This window comes from Coregonus clupeaformis, unplaced genomic scaffold (genome assembly GCF_020615455.1).
Source record: "Coregonus clupeaformis isolate EN_2021a unplaced genomic scaffold, ASM2061545v1 scaf0165, whole genome shotgun sequence".
Lineage (NCBI taxonomy): Eukaryota > Metazoa > Chordata > Actinopteri > Salmoniformes > Salmonidae > Coregonus > Coregonus clupeaformis.
The window spans coordinates 443,448-461,459 of NW_025533620.1; the positions used below are offsets into that span (position 1 = coordinate 443,448).

Below are 18,012 nucleotides of genomic sequence, written 5' to 3' on the forward strand. Positions count from 1 at the left end.
CGTGAAAGGGTTGTAGAGGGACGCGGTTAAAATGTATGGTCGTAGTTGATGTGGTGTATTGAATTCGATCGTCGATATGGTTGTTGTGTCATACTTGAACATCATGCATTTTAGATTTCGTGGATTTACAAACGCTTTTAATTAAGTTTTAAAATAACTTTGAAGCAATCCATCACCGCTTTTCCTTGCCAGTGAACTAACGCTCAAAGACTGAAAGAGAGCTAGCTAACGCGTTTATGTGCCGCGCTCATTAATTTCCCTCGTTGTGGTTCTTCTAGCTACCCTGCTGAGATCATGCATCGACTTCAACACTTGGCAAATAGATCATTGATTGCAGGTGTTTTTGACCAGTCTCCAGCCCTTGTGCGGACAAAGGCTCGGGAAACCTCATGTTTAGTGCAGTCCATACGACTCAAAACACAAGGACCCGTTGAAGAGTATGGACTGAAGAGATTCAGTACAGCTGGGGCAACCGTGGTATTGAGAGAGAATGGCAAGATGCGAGAAAAGACTCTGACCATGGACACCATCAATCCGCAGGTGAAAGCGGTGGAGTACGCTGTGAGAGGACCCATTGTCACGAAGGCTGGGGACATTGAGAGAGGCTTGCAGCAGGTGAAAACACATTGCCCATCATTCTAGCTAGCGAGGAAAAAATCTACTTGGTGAGCTTGCTGGCTCATGCTAACCAGCATTTACCGGCAACTAGCTATTTACACAGCCGTAACGTTGGCACATCCTCCTGAGCAAGCAAGCTAGCTAACTAGTCATGGATATGTGCTCTCATGTTTTGTAGGATCAACTAAAATAGTGAACGACAGATGGGAAATGGAGACGTAACGTTAGCTTGCTAGCTAGTTTTTCTAGAAGGACGTGTGTAGCGTCTTCTCTCAGTGCTGATACAATGTTGCATCATCCTCCTCGATTCGGGGTGAATCCACCCCCTTGTAGGTGTGTGATAAGGAGCCAATCCTGCCTCATGATTTTCTCAACCTTCGTGGTCCCTCCTCGTGGACGTGGCAGTGATGAGTTTTGACAGGGGACCACCAGACAGTGAATTTCTAAATCTACCGTCTGGGATTTTTCTTTGTTTGCTTCTGGAAACGTGGTCCTCTGTAGCTCAATTGGTAGAGCATGGCGCTTGTAACGCCAGGGTAGTGGGTTCGATCCCCAGGACCACCCATACGTAAAATGTTATGCACACATGACTGTAAGTCGCTTTGGATAAAAGCGTCTGCTAAATGGCTTATTATTATTATTATTATTATAAACGGTCCACTACAATCCGGAATGTTGAATACAATTACATGTGAAGTTACTCTACCGGTTGTCGGCGTGGTTGGTCCTTTTGCAGGTAGGACTTTGAGACTATATCCACAGGAAAGTATTATGAACACTTTTCAAAGCACTGGTAGTGCGTTCCGCTAATTATCACCTGAAGCATGCATACATGATGCAAATACTTGCACGCAAGGCATGAATACTTGCCAAACATGTAACGTTACAGTGCGCATGTTTACATGGTTTTACGCCTGCTTCAGGTGATATAATTCTGAACGCAACTCAGTGCTTTGAAAAGTTGGTCTAATAATACTTTCCTGTGGATATATTGGCTCAAATTCCTACCCGCAAAAGGACCAACCACGCAGAAAACCAGTAGAGTGAACACATTTAATTATATTCAACATTTCGGCTTATATAGGACCATTTCCAGAATCTAACACTCTTGGGGGGGTTGTAAAAAGTCCTGACAAAGGCCTTGAGGCCGATATGTAAAGCTTAATAAAGAACAGTGATACTAGCAAGAGCAGTGGGCATGGCTTCTATTTTCTCTCATGTTATTCAATTGTTACCATGCACCTGCAACAAAGATAGCTCAACTGCGCAAGTCCCTTTTTCAATTCAGAATCAAACACTGAAAAATCCCAGAAGGCACCATCTGGTTCCCAGGCAATGATGAACTTAGCTAGTGAAAGCTCATCGAAAGATACTGGTAACTAACCCTTCTATCAGTGGCTCAACTGGAGGACTCCTTGTGATCCAGACTGTTGAGCGAAAGCCAGTCTTCGAAATCTACTCACACTATCCTTTCACTTGAGTCTTACACTCACTTGCTTCTCTGTCATGTTGGATAAGTTGATTGATGTGTGCCTTGGGAAATGGCAGTTCAACTAATAATATCCCTGAAACAGGTGCCTTCCTAGGGGTCGGTAGGAGCACATGATCCTCGTACCACCCACAGATACAAGACCACACTAGGGTGGGTCGTTTTATGTCCCCTGCATACTCTTGTCAAAAATATGATTTAGATACTGGGCCAACACAAGGGCATTCAAATGTAATTGTAGGCCTACAGCATTTGGGTTAGGCTAATACATAATGTAATGGATGGTGTCAATCAATGATAAACCCCCAGTATACATAATCATGCAATGTATTTGCTCTTTGACCCCAACCATGACTGGAGTGATTATTTGATCCATCACTTGCTGTAACAACTCCTCTAATATACTCTTCTGTCTTGTAGGCCTAAATCTGCCTCAACAGTTACACTGATAGAAATAATAGCCTACTTAGATCTGTACTACACTGAACAAAAATATATAAATGCAACATGTAAAGTGCTGGTCCCATGTTTCATGAGCTGAAATATTGAACCCAGAAATGTTCCATTTGCACAATAAGCTTATTTCTCTCAAATTGTGTGCACAAATTTGTTTACATCCCTGTTAGTGAGTATTTTATCCGTTGTCATGAAATCCATCAAACTGACAAGAAGCTGATTAAACAGCATGATCATTGCTGGGGACAATAAAAGGCCATTCTGAAATGTGCAGTTTTGTCACAGCACAATGCCACAGATGTCTCAAGTTTTGAGGGAGCATGCATTTGGCATGCTGACTGCAGGATTGTCCACCAGAGCTGTTGCCAGATAATTTAATGTTAATTTCTCTACCATAAGCCACCTCCAACGTCATTTTAGAGAATTTGTCAGTACGTCAAACCGGCCTCACAACCGCATGCCACGTGTAACCATGCCAGCCCAGGATCTCCACATCCGGCTTCTTCACCTGTGGGATCGTCTGAGACCAGCCACCAGTCTGATTGGCTGGGCCTGGCTCCCCAGTGGGTCTGCCTGGCTCCCAAGTGGGTGGGCCTATGCCCACCCATGGCTGCGCCCCTGCCCAGTCATGTGAATACCATAGATTAGGGCCAAATAAATGTATTTCAATTGTCTGATTTCCTTATATGAACTGTAACGCAGCAAAATCTTTGAAATTGTTGCATTTCATATTTTTTAAAGTAAAGTTCTTAATATGTGCAGGGATATTTAAAAAATTGTAATTTTCTCTCGACATTAATCTAAATTGTACTTTTTTTCCTCCAGGGTCAGAAACACCCCTTCACTGAGGTCATCAAAGCCAACATTGGAGATTCACATGCCATGGGGCAGAAGCCAATCACCTTTCTCCGTCAGGTGAGGGGCAGGGATGGGTCAGGAAAAGTGTGGTCTTGCAAAGTCATATTTACATCACCTGTCCTACCACCATAAGGTCAAATAGACTTTTAATTCCATAATCACCCTCTCTAACTGGACTGTTGATTCGATGATCTTGCTAAGGAAATATTCTTGCTAAGGAAATATTCTGGCAGGACGGCTATCTGTTTATTCCGAGTTACTAAATCAGTCATCCTTTGCTGGGCATCAGTTTGGCTGATGAGGCTGCACATCTACTGTTTTGTTTAGGCTACTATTTGCACTCTGAAACATTAGAGGAACGTCCTGGGCTCATGGAAAGGTTGGAAATGGGATCACCTTCATTAATACTTAATAATACATTCATCTCTTAACAGCAGCATAAACATTTGTTATCTACCTCTATCTGGTATTCTAGAAGAATTGCCTCAACAAAAAAAACCATGAAGCATATTCTTACTCTACTTACTGTTGAATTCCACCCAGCAAATTTGTGTCGGATTGGCTAACTGGGCATGAGCACAGACTCAGAGCACACAGTATGGGGTGTTCTGTTGGTCTCTTCTAGTGAAAGTGCACATTCCAGAGATGGGGCTACATTATGTCCAGTCTTGTGCTCCACATTGTTATAACAATCGCCTTGGGCGATATTGAATTCATTTGAATTAATGTATTTGCGTGATCTTCCAAATGTCTATATGTCAAGAATCAAGTTATATTTAATTTTTTATGAGCGTTTATGTCGTCGTCGTCGTCCCCGCCACTCACAACAACAAAGATGAGAGATCACTTCTTCCTCTCTGACAAGCGGATTCAACTCGCTATTTGCATTTGAGGTTTGGTCCAACAGAATTGGTCAAATAAAATTGTATTTGTCACATGCGCTGAATACAACAGGTTACCGTGACCTTACCGTGAAATTCTTACTTACGAGCCCTTTCCCAACAAAGCAGAGTAAAAAAAAAAAAAAAGTAAGGAAGGAAACTAAAGGAAAAATGGACACCGAAACACATTGAGACATTTTACTGTAATAGAGAAGTTAACCTTTCTAACGATACCCCTTTTATGTCTCAAGTCTTCAAATTGCGCGCAGAGCCGACACTACTAAAACAAGAGTATCAATGAACATTGATTCTGGAAAATTAATGCTCAATTTGTCGCGCGCGACATTGCAGGACCATGTACCGCTAGAAGCATTTTAGCCAAAGACTGTTATACTAGCTGTCTAGTCTGTGTTTAATAATTGTGCAATAAGCATAAAACACAATTATATAAGGATTTGGCAACTCCTTCTCATTCTGAGAAATAAGGTAGGCCACTTGATTTCAACATCTGAACAAAGTGGACAGGCTAGCATGCTGTTCAAACAGTTGGAGACAGACAAGGGTGTGTTCATAACAATTCAACTGTTCTACCTTGTTAGCAAGCAAATATATCTAATTTGGCTAAACTTGAAATATAAAGGTTAGCTGGCTACTCACTAGCATGTGGGCTTGTGGTTGAGAGATTGTTTATGAGACCTGTGTTTAACTTTCTATAATTCCTGCTACAAGAAGTTAGTATTTTTTTTAAAATTAACCCATCCACCTCCATCCCCTCTTCAGAGGACACAAATATCTTATTTTGTTTTTGCAGCTTTTTTGCTACATATACACTAACATTCAAAAGTTTGGGGTCACTTAGAAATGTCATTGTTTTCGAAAGAAAAGCATTTTTTTTGTCCATTAAAATAACATCAAATTCATCAGAAATACAGTGTAGACATTGTTGATGTTGTAAATGGCTATTGTAGCTGGAAATGGCTGATTTTTAATGGAATATCTACATAGGCGTACAGAGGCCCATTATCAGCAACCATCAGTCCTGTGTTCCAATGGCACGTTGTGTTTGCTAATCCGAGTTTATCATTTTAAAAGGCTAATTGATCATTAGAAAACCCTTTTGCAATTGTTAGCACAGCTGAAAACTGTTGTGCTGATTAAATAACCAATAAAACTGGCCTTCTTGAGACTAGTTGAGTATCTGGAGCATCAGCAATTGTGAGTTCGATTACAGGTTCAAAATGGCCAGAAACAAAGAACTTTCTTCTAAAACTCGTCAGTCTATTCTTGTTCTGAGAAATGAAGGCTATTCCATGCAAGAAATTGCCAAGAAACTGAAGATCTCATACAACACTGTGTACTACTCCTTTCACAGAACAGCACAAACTGTCTCCAACCACAATAGAAAGAGGAGTGGGAGACCCCAGTGCACAACTGAGCAAGAGGACAAATACATTAGAGTGTCTAGTTTGAGAAACAGGCGCCTCACAGGTCCTCAACTGGCAGCTTCATTAAATAGTACCCGCAAAACACCAGTCTCAACGTCAACAGTGAAGAGGCGACTCCTGGATGCTGACCTTCTAGGCAGAGTTGCAAAGAAAAAGCCATATCCCAGACTGCCCATCTTCATCTTTTCTTTTTATTGGCCAGTCTGAGATATGGCTTTTTCTTTGCAACTCTGTCTAGAAGGTCAGCATCCCGGAGTCACCTCTTCACTGCTGACGTTAATTTTAGAATAAGGATGTAACGTAACAATGTGGAAAAAGTCAAGGGGTCTGAATACTTTCTGAATGCATTGTATATATCTCGTGAATTGTCCATAAGTTTGAAAAAAATAGAGATATGATTTTTAGGCCATATCGCCCAGGACTACAGTTGCACCCAGGGCAGCCCACTTCAGATCTTCCATTATCATTAAAATAATATCCCCAGTGATTGAATGAACTATTAGGCTAGCTTTACCAGGAGGCCTGTTTTTTTTTAAATATTGTTGAAGTACCGGTATGTGAAGTCTATATAGCCTAGTTTGAGTAGTTCTATGAAGCCTAACTCTGCACCACCCACCTTACTTTGTCTATAATAAACTTGCGTTGTCAGGTGGCTTGAAAGTAAATCTGTCAGTTGCCGATGACATTGTGTGCAGACCAGTGTGACCATGGAACTCTGTCGTAAAACTTTCCATGTGATTCAGTAGCTTGCAAGGCAGCAAGCTTTGTTGATGCCAGTCAATGCCACTGCTATGTCACTGTCCAAGGTGACTTGTGTCCCTGGCCTCACTCCCCAATATTTACTGCTATGGAACCATAGAACCTGTGTGCCAATGTCATGCTGCCTATTTGACTGTGGTCAAAGGTTCTGCCCTAAATCTCATCTGCAAACATGCTCTCCACCACCTAGCAACTTCACTACAAACAAATAAACACAGAACAGATTGTGTAAATTACTTGTGGCTAGGCTACACTAGCCTCCTATTGACGGGTTGGCTGACAACGTTACAGAAATGATGCGCGCACATTAATGGGTCCAGAAGCAGTGCGTTATGATTCTGAATGGTCAGATAGCTAGCAACAATGACAGGAAGCAGCCATGTTGGGAATTGTAGGAGGCACGTTTCAGCTAGTTTTATCTTGCTCTTGATGTCTTGTTTTGATGTGTTTTGACTTATTTCATGTCAATGCTAATATGGCACAAATTCGCTAGCTAGCTAACCAACAACTGTAACGATATATTTGAGACAAGTGCTCATTGTACAAATTAATTTGTTTTCAATAAACATTGGAGACTAAATATAGTTTACATGTTGACAACAATCTAAGTCAACCCTGTCTGTTTTGCCCCATAGTTGCGTATGCATCGGTTTTGTTGCTAAACCACCAACCCGCCTATGTACTTCATATTGGTAAAATGGAAGGCCATTTTTAAGTTGCTTATTTTATGTCTGTCATTGTGTAAACCCATGAGTCCTCTCGATAGAATGAGTAATGTTCAGATGAGTGTTGTTGATTTGCTTTAGAACCTATTCTCAGAGTGAAAGATCACAACGTATCTTCCTCCTCCACACATACTAGTCCTTACATGCAACAAGGGCTACAAACAGGAATCAGAAATTCCATTAGAACTGTACAAGATGTACAAGTGCAAACATGATTGTGTGGAAGGATGGCTTCAGGAAAGAAGGTTTTTCCTCCTGCTGGTTCACCTGGGATGCTTATGTAATGCTATTTACATATTATGTAAAATAAATTGACATTTTAAATGTGAAGGTGTCTGTGTGTCTTGATGGGGGTGAAGTTAACATGAACACCTCCTGTCTGTATGTTCAGGTGGTGGCTCTCTGCTCATTCCCAGAGCTGTTGAACAGCCCTAGTTTCCCGGAGGATGCCAAACAGCGTGCCCGTCGCATCCTACAGGGCTGTGGGGGACAGAGCCTGGGTGTGTACTGTATGCCTGTCTGAGTGCACTGCACTCACATTCCTGTGTTGAAATATAGCCTAATAATATAGCTTTAAATGCTGACCAAGTAGGAGATTTGGCCTCCTGTGCACTGTTGATGGGTTCAGAATTGTCTCACTGACAAAGAACAGGATGCTAAGTTAATGCAGAACCTAGCAGTGTTTTGGTTACAACGATATGCATTGGAATTCTTTCTGTGACCTACATTTGCTGCAAGATATGCCTAATAGTTCATGTAAAACTGCATTGTACGGTGGAGCTAGAAAGTGTATGCAAGTTGAAGTTATCTAAGCTCTAATTTATTTCCTGAAACAGAACATGAAAACCAAATCCGGAGTTGATACCATATTCTGTGTGTTAACTCCAGGGTCGTATAGTGCCAGCCAGGGAGTGGACTGTATTCGGCAGGACATTGCTGTCTACATAGAGCAACGGGATAAGGGTGTGCCTGCCGACTGGGACAATATTTACCTCACCACCGGAGCTAGTGATGGCATCGTGGTAAGTCTTTAGTTCTCAACCCTTTCGAATAATCCTCTTACAAACAAAAGGGAGTTGGTTGGTATTTGTTTAATGTGAGCTGTGACTGAAAGTTCGTTGGATTTATTAGGGATTTTCATGTTTTTGACAGTGAGTTGTTTTCTCTTATAATCAATATTGTTTTCATTCGGGATGCTTTCCTACTAGTTGTTGCTGTTGTGAAACGATATTCTCATCTGACTGTAGAGCATCTTGAAAATGCTGGTGTCGGGCCAGGGCCGGTCCAGGAGTGGTGTGATGATCCCCATCCCTCAGTACCCCTTGTACTCTGCAGCCATCTCTGAGATGGAGGCCGTTCAGATCAACTACTACCTGGACGAGGACAACTGCTGGGCCCTGGATATCAACGAGCTCCACAGAGCCTACCAGGCTGCCAAGGAGCACTGTCACCCCAGAGTCATCTGCATCATCAATCCAGGCAACCCTACCGGTGGGTCTCACCAGCCAGAACAATGAGATTAGGCTCCTTATGTAATGTGGCTATCCAGTGTTCAACACATCAAAGGCCAATATCACACACATCCAAGACCAGTTTCCACCAAATCCAAGACCAGTATCCAACATATCCAAGCATGAGCATCTCAAATCTATATGTTGCAAATGTTTCCCATGTCCCATAAGGCCAATAAGCATGATGATTAACTTTAAGAGGTCGCTATGTTGATACTGTACAACCAATTGAAACAAGCAACTAGGCCAAGGGTCATTGTGCAAGATATTATATGTGGAACCCCCTCTACTCTGCTTTGTCATGTAGGGGAGCTGATGGGTGTTTATAGCCTGCATAGGAAACTGGATCAGTCTTCACAAGCTGACATTATGTTCAAGGAATCTGACTCCCTCTTACATAGCTGTAACTTAACTTGATAAAGCTGTAATTTAATAGTCTGCCTGACACCTAACTTGAAGTCTTCCTGACTTCAGAGTCTGGAAAGGCTCCATGATGTTGTAGGCAAGATGTGTTCATAATGAATGGGGCTCTGCTTTTTTTACTGATTGGTTCAACTATTTCTCACTCAAACACCCACATTAACAGCCACACAATCAAAACTCAAGCCAACTTCTGTGTGAATAACAACGGGCTCCTGTCCAGACCATTGTGTCACAGTTCTCCCTCGCGTCCACCAGGCTAGTAACCGTCCGTGAGGTAATACTGTGGTCCTCTGGTTTCCAGCTGCCTCCATAATACAGTACATTCTGTCTTTGTAGACATGGTGTCCCATGTACAAATGGAAGGCCCATGTAGAGTTGCCCATGTACTCAATTTCAGCACATGTGGTGACCACTCTCCCTACCCCTTCTCTCCTTTCTTTCTCTCTGGCAATATTCAGGTCAAGTGCAGAGTAAGAAGTGCATCGAGGAAGTCCTCCACTTTGCCTACGAGGAGAATTTGTTTGTTATGTCCGATGAGGTAATTGTTTGCTGTTTCCAACTACTGTAGTGTATTGATCTGAATCGACACCGACTATTTCTCGACTTTTCCAGTCCTATGAGAAGTATCAATTCTCCATTGATATAATCCTCCTATGTGTGTGTCCAGGTGTATCAGGACAACGTGTACTCCCCAGACTGTCAGTTCCACTCCTTTAAGAAGGTGCTCTATGAGATGGGCCCAGAGTACTTCAACACTGTCGAGCTGGCCTCATTTCACTCCACCTCCAAAGGCTACTCAGGAGAGTGAGTATTCATATCCACGTGCCCCTTGCACGGGGTCACTATTTCCCCAAAGTACCCTTAAAACACCACACGCTGTCTGTGCTCACTCTGAATTCTCTGTCTGACCGCCATAAGTAGTCAATGACTTACATTACACGTTCCTATGTGTACATAACAAGCTGTCCATCTCTTATAGTCTTTGTCTTATGTATTTGATCTACAAGAGCACTCTGTATAATGTTTGCCTTTTGCGTTAGTACGCCATGTTGCCCTGGGAGACAGATCCGTGCTGTGATTTAGCCAACTCCTCTGATTTGCATTGTCATGCTTGTTTAAACGTCAGACGAGATGGCTAAATCACAACACAGGCTACCAGGCCAAAAAAAACGATGCTCTTGGAATGCAGACTGACTGGCTCATCAGATTGTCCTTGCCATGGTTGATTTGATCTAGGATAAACTCCAGTTTGGTTCTATTGTGTGTGACTGTGTACCCAACACTAACGCTCCCCTCTCCTCTGTCCTCTTCCCCTGCAGGTGTGGGTTTAGAGGGGGCTATATGGAGGTTCTCAACCTCGACCTGGAGGTCAAGGCACAGCTGGTGAAGCTGCTGTCTGTGAGGCTGTGTCCCCCTGTCTCTGGACAGGCTGCCATGGATGTCATCGTCAACCCTCCTCTGCCACACGAACCCTCCTATCTCCAGTTCCACAAGGTCTGTCACTCAATGTTCAGAGAGGGGGGGGGGGTCAATGCTCTAGGGTTCATTTGTTAGTGTTCAGTTTTGATTGTCATCCAAGACACATGTCTGACCTCTGTGTATCGTGTTGTCTTTCAGGAGAAGAGTGCTGTGCTTGGAGCTCTGGCTGAGAAGGCCCAGATGACTGAGCAGATCCTCAACACGGTCCCTGGGATCAAATGTAACCCTGTGCAGGGAGCCATGTACGCCTTCCCCCGCATCTTCATCCCCCTACGAGCTGTGGAGGAGGCCAAGGTCTGTTCACCTAACAGCCATCTATAAACCTACTGCTAAAATGGGATTCCTTTCTACACCCATTTGTCCATTAGTGAATTTGTCACTTCTCAACTCGGAGAACTCAACTCATGCATAAAACTTGCATGGTGTAGGTACTGTGCAGCTGACCACAAATTGGCATCGGCATATAATTATATACCTCCACACCCAAAAACTAGAAAAACAGGTTTGTAACTGTGTCTCTCTTCTGCAGTCCCTGGGAATGTCTGCTGACATGATGTACTGTCTGAGGCTGCTTGAGGAGACTGGCATCTGCCTCGTTCCAGGCAGTGGCTTCGGCCAGAGGGAAGGGACCTATCACTTCAGGTAACTGCTCAACTCATGGAAACATTGCTGACCATCATACATTTACAAAGACGGAAGAATTTAGAGAAGCCTTTCAGAAAGATTGTCTGTGACAGTGTTTTGTTTGTCCTGATTCACCAGCTGGATCAGATTGTAACAGTAGCTAGTGACCTACATTGAAGCATTGTAACATAACCATTACAGTGCCACGTCTACCAGGCTCAAATTGGTCAGGCACTGACATCTCGCTTGCATAAGTAAACTAAAAAGATTTAACTGAGATGGAAATTGCAAATATTACACTAGCCTGAAAGGAGCTAACTGACTAGCTGGCCTACTTTCATTCCAGCTCTATGTTTATATCTTACAGATGCTGTGTTTACTCTGCATTGATCTCTTCCTTCCTGTTTGTCTCTTGCCCGCTTCACGTGTAACAACGTTTGGGAGAATTTTACTTCTGGGTAACCGAGATTACCCGCTAAATTGTTTTGCATATGATTTCCCCCTAGAATGACCATTCTGCCCACGACAGAGAAGCTGAAGGTGCTCCTGGAGAAGCTCAGAGATTTCCATATCAAGTTTCTGAAGGAGTACGCGTCATTGGAGGAACCAAAGAGATGAGAGCACAGAGGATGACGCTCTAGAACAGTTCAGATAGTCCTCGTTTGAGAATGTTTAACACAGCATAAAAAAAACAGCATTTACAGAGGTATCGACTAACGCTAACGTAAAGAAAAAAGTAACCCCTTTTTTCCTCTGCTAGTGTAACCTATGATTGCTTGAAGTTTTAATCTGATTTTAGGAACAGTACTTGTGTTTAAGAGACATTGTGCCTTTGTCAGACAAGAGGTAAAGGTGTGGGGAATCTGCAGTTGCTACATACATACATATTAGGACTTAATTAAATTGTAAATCGATGTACCCATTGATTCTTGAAGAATACATCTGATAAATGCCTCATAAGCTGTCGTACCCCATCAGAACCCAAAATATATAAGCTTTGTAAATGTAAACAATATAGCCTTAACACGGTTAAAACTGTGTAATGTTGATATCATGGATGATCAGTCCTTGCATCCATAGCTCTGGCTATGAATTTGGTTACAATTCTCCAGTCCCATCCCTCAGATTTTTATTGGAACGGGCAGGGAGAACGTTTTATTGCAACTACTGCTGATTGCCCCTTTAACACTAAAGCAATGTAAATTGTGATGTATGCGAAGGTTCTCCATTATAGAGGATGCACTGGGGAATGGGACACAATGTTCTGGTTTTAAAAAATATATACATTTAGTTGTTTTTGTGCCCGGGAAGTTATTTACTCTGTGTTGTATTTTCTATCTGTCTTGAGGCTTTTGTGTCTCCTTAGAGGCATTTAGTGTTAGAGATCTAGACAATGGGGCACTGTAAGTGCTAATATTATCTTGGAACCAGCTGTACCTTTCCATGTGCCAAATGGAACTGGAAAACAGAGGTTGTTTATGTAGGTCATGGACTCCGGGCAATGAGTACTGCTACATCAGCTCTTTCTGATCCGAAAAACAGCAGGGAGGGATTCTCCTAACCATTTATAACATAACATCCTATCAGTCCAAGTCATAAAGCTTTGAGCCTGCATAGCTCCCTGTTGGGCACAGGTTTACCCATACAGTACCTATCTAGCATGACAGATGCACTTGGAGAGGGGTTTTTGGGGGGTGAATGTCTGTACTCTCGGGTGCTTAGTTACAGGTGCTTAGTGCCGGCCATTATGTGGTTGTTATGGAAAGAAATGCAATTGTTTGTGTGCTACTCTTAAATGAGTTTAAAGGTCAAACCAAGGGAATTGTAGGTTCTGGTAATTCTGTATATCGGCATGTCCCCTTATTAGGCTATTTATTGCATAGATTGTTTACGCTTTTTACTGACGGTGGCTTTAAGTCTATCATTCACATTTGTATCACAACTAATCTCAGATGATCTCCCGAGTGGCGCAGTGGTCTAAGGCACTGCATCGCAGTGCTAGCTGTGCCACTAGAGATCCTGGTCCGAATCCAGGCTCTGTCGTAGCCGGCCGCGACCGGGAGACCCATGGGGCGGCGCACAATAGGCCCAGCGTCATCCAGGGTAGGGGAGGGAATGGCCGGCAGGGATGTAGCTCAGTTGGTAGAGCATGGCGTTTGCAACGCCAGGGTTGTGGGTTCGATTCCCACGGGGGGCCAGTATGAAAAATAACATAAATAATGTATGCACTCACTAACTGTAAGTCGCTCTGGATAAGAGCGTCTGCTAAATGACTAAAAATGTGAATGTAATAGAGATGGTGGGTTGAATACACTTTTGGGTTTTTGTTTGTTAAATGTTTTTGGGATGCTTCTGCCAGTATCTATCTTTCTGCACACTGCGAGCCGCAGGAGATGTTATTGTAAAGTGAAACAGTTTACAATTTCATTTTTAAGTTGGAGATGAGCGTAGTGACCCACACAAGGCAGTCTAAAAGCTTCAGTTAAACCAATTTCAGCCAGCTGATGAACTTTTATTCTCTGATATCATCTCATCTCTATTTTTGTATGCAGTTTAATGCTGAATGAAGTGTTCAAGCATTAACCTAACCTCGGCAGCCATTCAATGTATGAAACTCTTGACTGACCTCAAAACATGAATTGTTTTTAACCATTTGACTGCAATGAGGTGCCTTCAATGGCGACAAGCTGTAATTTACATTGAGTGACTTTTGAGAATGTCAGCAAATTAATATTTTTTTTATCAATACAATGAAATGTTTTTAAAATGCACATATTCTGCTAAATGTTTGTTTTCATTTGTTTGCCTGGTTTGTATTCATTGTTCTTTCTTCATGAGCTGAAAGTTAACTGGAAAAGGTTTTGGGTTCAACATCGATATGCTTATACATATCAACGTAGTTTCTAACTGAAATAAGACTGTTAACCCCAGTGTTTGCTTGTCTTGTTTACGTTTTGGATATGCGATATTTAAAATAATTCCAGATTTGCATTTCTTCTTTTGTTATTATTTCTGTTTTGTACAATAAATACTTTTGAGATCCATTTTGAGAGAAGATTCAAAATATTTTTTTGTCTGAAATGAAGGCTGCATTTACACAGGCAGCCCAATACTGATATTCTTCATTAATTTGTATTTTGACCGTTCAGATCAGCTCTGAAAAAGATCTGATGTGATTGGTCAAAAGACCAATTAGTGGACAAAAATATCAGAATTGGGCTGCCTGTGTAAATGCATAAATGGTTTCATGCAATGTGAATTGAATTTAATGATTGTACTTGGAGAAACTACTGAATCTAATGTTTAGCCATTTGCCCAAACATCAGAAACTACAATGACACAGTTCAACAATAAACAGTTTACCCTCTAATACAGGAGGACAATTCACTCTCCACCAGTCATTGAATAACTGCATGTCACACTTCCAACAAAGAAAACATCAGCTTTCCAGTACTGAACTGTTGATAGATCTTAAACTTGGCCATCTTTTAAATTAATATTAGATTGACCCACAGGACACAGTTTTGTCCTAGCCCAGCACTAATGGTTAGTGAGTTGAGTTATTAGTGGCCTCAGGTGGATTCTAGGGTCAATTTAAGGTCAATTGACTGGTCAGGAACACCTGGTGTCCTGAAGGTTATAAATCAGCGTTCAGGTGATGTGGAGGCAGGGGGAAAAGGCACACTGATGAAACCATGGCACCAAGAAGGATAAGAAAAATCAGCAATCAGGCAGAAGGACACACAGATGGTCAAATTAGCAAGGAGATGCGCCAAAAGCAAAAGGCGCTTTTTATTCAACAGTTCGAGAAAGAAGGTTTTTAATTTGAAGAAGGCCTAACCCTACCGTCCGTTTTCCATGTTCTTCAAATGAACTGAATTCACTATGTTCTCCCTTTACAGCACAGGACCGTATAAACGAGATGGAGGCAAAATTGGAGCAGACTCTTGCAACAGTAGATCGGGTTTTCAAAGTGGAATTGATGAAAATGCCACCTGCGCTTCAAAAAACCCTGATAATAGATTTAATAAATGGTGCGATTTTCAATTGTATTTTAATTATTTTTTGGAATACATGTATGTTTTTATTTAGGTTGTTTCCACCCTTACTTTCCTAGAGGATGACATTTCGGCAGGTGAAGTCACAATCGCCATAAAGGTAGGATGGAACATCGATTATCCGACTGGCTATAAATGGCTTAGTACTGCCTCCTTGTGGCTTACTGTAGAAATGTCAACGTCCAACATATTTTACAGACCGAGTCACCCGAGATTCACCAGCCTCTCACTAGGAAGCTCAGTAAAAAAGGTAATGGTTTATTTCCTCAATTAATTTAAATGCATATAAACTTGTCATTAACGATACATTTTTTACTTCTGTAGTCAAAGTAAGTGAAGGTGCATCGGCTCATAAACGGAAGACTACAACAGAACCATCAAAGGTAGCTTGCAATTCAAAGAGCTTTATTGGCATGGGAAACGTATGTTTACATTGCCAAAGCACGTGAAATAGATAATAAACAGTGTTATAAAGATGTGCAAATGGATAAAGTACAAAAGGGAAAATAAACAGAGGTTGTATTTACAATTGTTTGTTCTTCACTAGTTGCCCTTTTCTTGTGGCAACAGGTCCCAAATCTTGCTGCTGTGATGACACACTGGTATTTCGCCTAATATATGGGAGTTTATCCAAATTTGATTTGTTTTCGAGTTCTTTGTAGGTCTGTAATCTGAGGGAAATGTCTCTCTGGTAATACATTTGGCAGGTTAGGAAGTGCAGGTCAGTTTCCACCTCGTTCTGTGGGCAGTGTGCACAGGCAGACCTGGCTCTCAAGAGAAGACCGGCTATGGCTGCATCTCAATAGCAAGACTATGTTCACTGAGTCTACACATAGTCAAAGCTTTCCTTAATTTTGGTTGTCAGTGGTCAGGTATTCTGCCACTACTCTCTGTTTAGGTCCAAATAGCAGTCCAGTTTGCTGTGTTTTTTTGGTAAAGTCATTCCAATGTGTTAAGTAATTATCATTTTGTTTTCTCACGATTTGGTTGGGTCTAATTGTGTAGCTGTCCTGGGGCTCTGGTCTCTGTGAATCGCTTCCTTTAAGGTAGTTGTAGAATTTAACGGCTCTTTTCTGTATTTTGATAATTAGCGGGTATCGGCCTAATTCTGCTCTGCATGCATTATTTGGTGTTTTACGTTCTACACCCATGTTTATGCAGAATTCTGCATGCAGTCTCAATTTGGTGTTTGTCCCATTCTGTGAATTCTTGGTTGGTGAGCAGACCCCACAACCATAAAGGGCTGATGTTTAGGCAGCGGTAGGTATAGTTTAGCTCCCACTTTATTTGCATGGCATTAGACCAATGTGTGATTGGGAACAGACTGGGCATTTCCACATAGAAAATGTACTAAATTGTATTTTTCTTTTTCTAAAGGGTTCCAAGAAAGCCAGATCACTTGCCAATAGCTCAAGCACTGGAAGCCTACGGTAACTCTCCCTATATATTCATCAGTCCTGGTGAGCAACCGGGTGCTACTCATTTTATTCCAGTACACCACTCAAACACCTGATTGAACTAATTCAGTAGTGTTAGCTGAAACGCCCTCTTCTGGTTGTTTCTGCTCATTTGTTCTTGCAGGTGTGCCACATCCACAAATACAAAAAGAACCAAAACTCGTCTTGCCAAAATCAGTGATCAGTCGCCACTGACTGGAACGAAACACAGGTTTGTCTTCACTTATCACAATCCCAGTGCAGTGTAACTGCAGTTCTGCAATTACTGGGTCCAAAATACCAGTTGAGTCGACTGCAGTTTCAAAACTGCAATCTTTTAAGGGATATCAGAGTTTATCAAATTAATTCTGTCCTAAATTCTGTTTCTAGATCTGTTTTGCGGTCAGCCAGTGATGACCACCTGTATTGCTCCCTGTCTGGATTGTCTCCACATGTAACAATCTCTACAGCCCATGGAGAGGTAACTTTTCATATTGAGGTTGTTGGGGTTTAAGTTATTTCAAGCAGTCTAAACTAGTCATATATTTTCTCCAAAGACATTGTGCCTCTCGGATGATACTGTTGAAGATGTCGACATTGGGTTACTGGATGACATGGCTGTTCTCCAGATGCAGAAGTTGATGGTAAAATGTAATCTGTTGTGAATTTCTCATTTAAAATGGACAATATATCCCCTACAATTAATTGACTAATCTTTCTCATTTAGAAACTGATGGACTACCTTTTCAACAAAGTCAAAGCGAATCAGCAATGATACCAAGACATCTAACGTTGATCCACTAATGCCACCTATGCATGTTTTACGTTCAAATTAAAAGTTGTGATTCAATAAATTGTATTTGTATATTCATGTTTACTGGCTGGTGAGCGCTATTTAGCCACATGAAGTTGGTTGTTGTGAGCATCCTATTGAATGTTTTGTATCAATGATAGTAAGACTTGATAGTTGGCTATATGAACAAATAATAATATAATGGTCTTCAATTTACATTTTAGTCATTTAGCAGACGCTCTTATCCAGAGCAACTTACAGTTAGTGAGTGCATACATTTTTTAAAATATATTTTTTTCATACTGGCCCCCCGTGGGAATCTAACCCACAACCCTGGCGTTGCAAACGCCATGCTCTACCAACTGAGCTACATCCCTGCCGGCCATTCCTTCCCATACCCTGGACGATGCTGGGCCAATTGTGCGCCGCCCCATGGGTCTCCCAGTCGCGGCCGGCT

The 18,012-nt window shown here is 41.9% G+C and overlaps 2 protein-coding genes across 3 annotated transcripts; both read left to right on the forward strand.

Moving 5' to 3' along the window:
* On the forward strand, positions 1-13,271 carry LOC121582327 (alanine aminotransferase 2-like). Its single transcript, XM_045213879.1, has 11 exons — positions 1-615; positions 3,389-3,478; positions 7,623-7,731; positions 8,120-8,253; positions 8,479-8,722; positions 9,624-9,703; positions 9,833-9,969; positions 10,485-10,659; positions 10,783-10,938; positions 11,174-11,286; positions 11,775-13,271. Exons 1-11 carry the CDS (start codon positions 295-297, stop codon positions 11,884-11,886), a joined length of 1,671 nt encoding a protein of 556 aa, XP_045069814.1. The 5' UTR covers positions 1-294; the 3' UTR covers positions 11,887-13,271.
* Positions 13,272-14,923: 1,652 nt separating this feature from the next.
* On the forward strand, positions 14,924-17,629 carry LOC121548431 (borealin-2-like). 2 transcript variants are annotated; one of them, XM_041859863.2, is made up of 10 exons: positions 14,924-15,084; positions 15,171-15,302; positions 15,386-15,426; positions 15,525-15,576; positions 15,651-15,709; positions 16,704-16,756; positions 16,908-16,994; positions 17,153-17,243; positions 17,320-17,406; positions 17,490-17,629. In XM_041859863.2, the coding sequence occupies exons 1-10, from the start codon at positions 14,964-14,966 to the stop codon at positions 17,535-17,537; spliced, it is 771 nt and encodes a 256-aa protein (XP_041715797.2). In that variant the 5' UTR covers positions 14,924-14,963; the 3' UTR covers positions 17,538-17,629. The 2 variants fall into 2 exon arrangements, with proteins under 2 accessions (XP_041715797.2, XP_041715799.2); XM_041859865.2 differs by having other exon boundaries at positions 15,651-15,655.
* The last annotated feature ends 383 nt before the right edge of the window (positions 17,630-18,012 follow it).

What these genes read in the sequence shown, in the direction of transcription:
- LOC121582327 (XM_045213879.1), top strand. Translation starts at nt 295, where the DNA reads ATGCATCGACTTCAACACTTGGCAAATAGATCATTGATTGCAGGTGTT. An exon ending in CAATCACCTTTCTCCGTCAG is followed by an intron (nt 3,479 to 7,622) that starts GTGAGGGGCAGG and finishes CTGTATGTTCAG; the next exon opens with GTGGTGGCTCTCTGCTCATT. An exon ending in CTGTGGGGGACAGAGCCTGG is followed by an intron (nt 7,732 to 8,119) that starts GTGTGTACTGTA and finishes TGTTAACTCCAG; the next exon opens with GGTCGTATAGTGCCAGCCAG.
- LOC121548431 (XM_041859863.2), top strand. Translation starts at nt 14,964, where the DNA reads ATGGCACCAAGAAGGATAAGAAAAATCAGCAATCAGGCAGAAGGACAC. An exon ending in CTACAACAGAACCATCAAAG is followed by an intron (nt 15,710 to 16,703) that starts GTAGCTTGCAAT and finishes CTTTTTCTAAAG; the next exon opens with GGTTCCAAGAAAGCCAGATC. An exon ending in TCCAGATGCAGAAGTTGATG is followed by an intron (nt 17,407 to 17,489) that starts GTAAAATGTAAT and finishes TTTCTCATTTAG; the next exon opens with AAACTGATGGACTACCTTTT.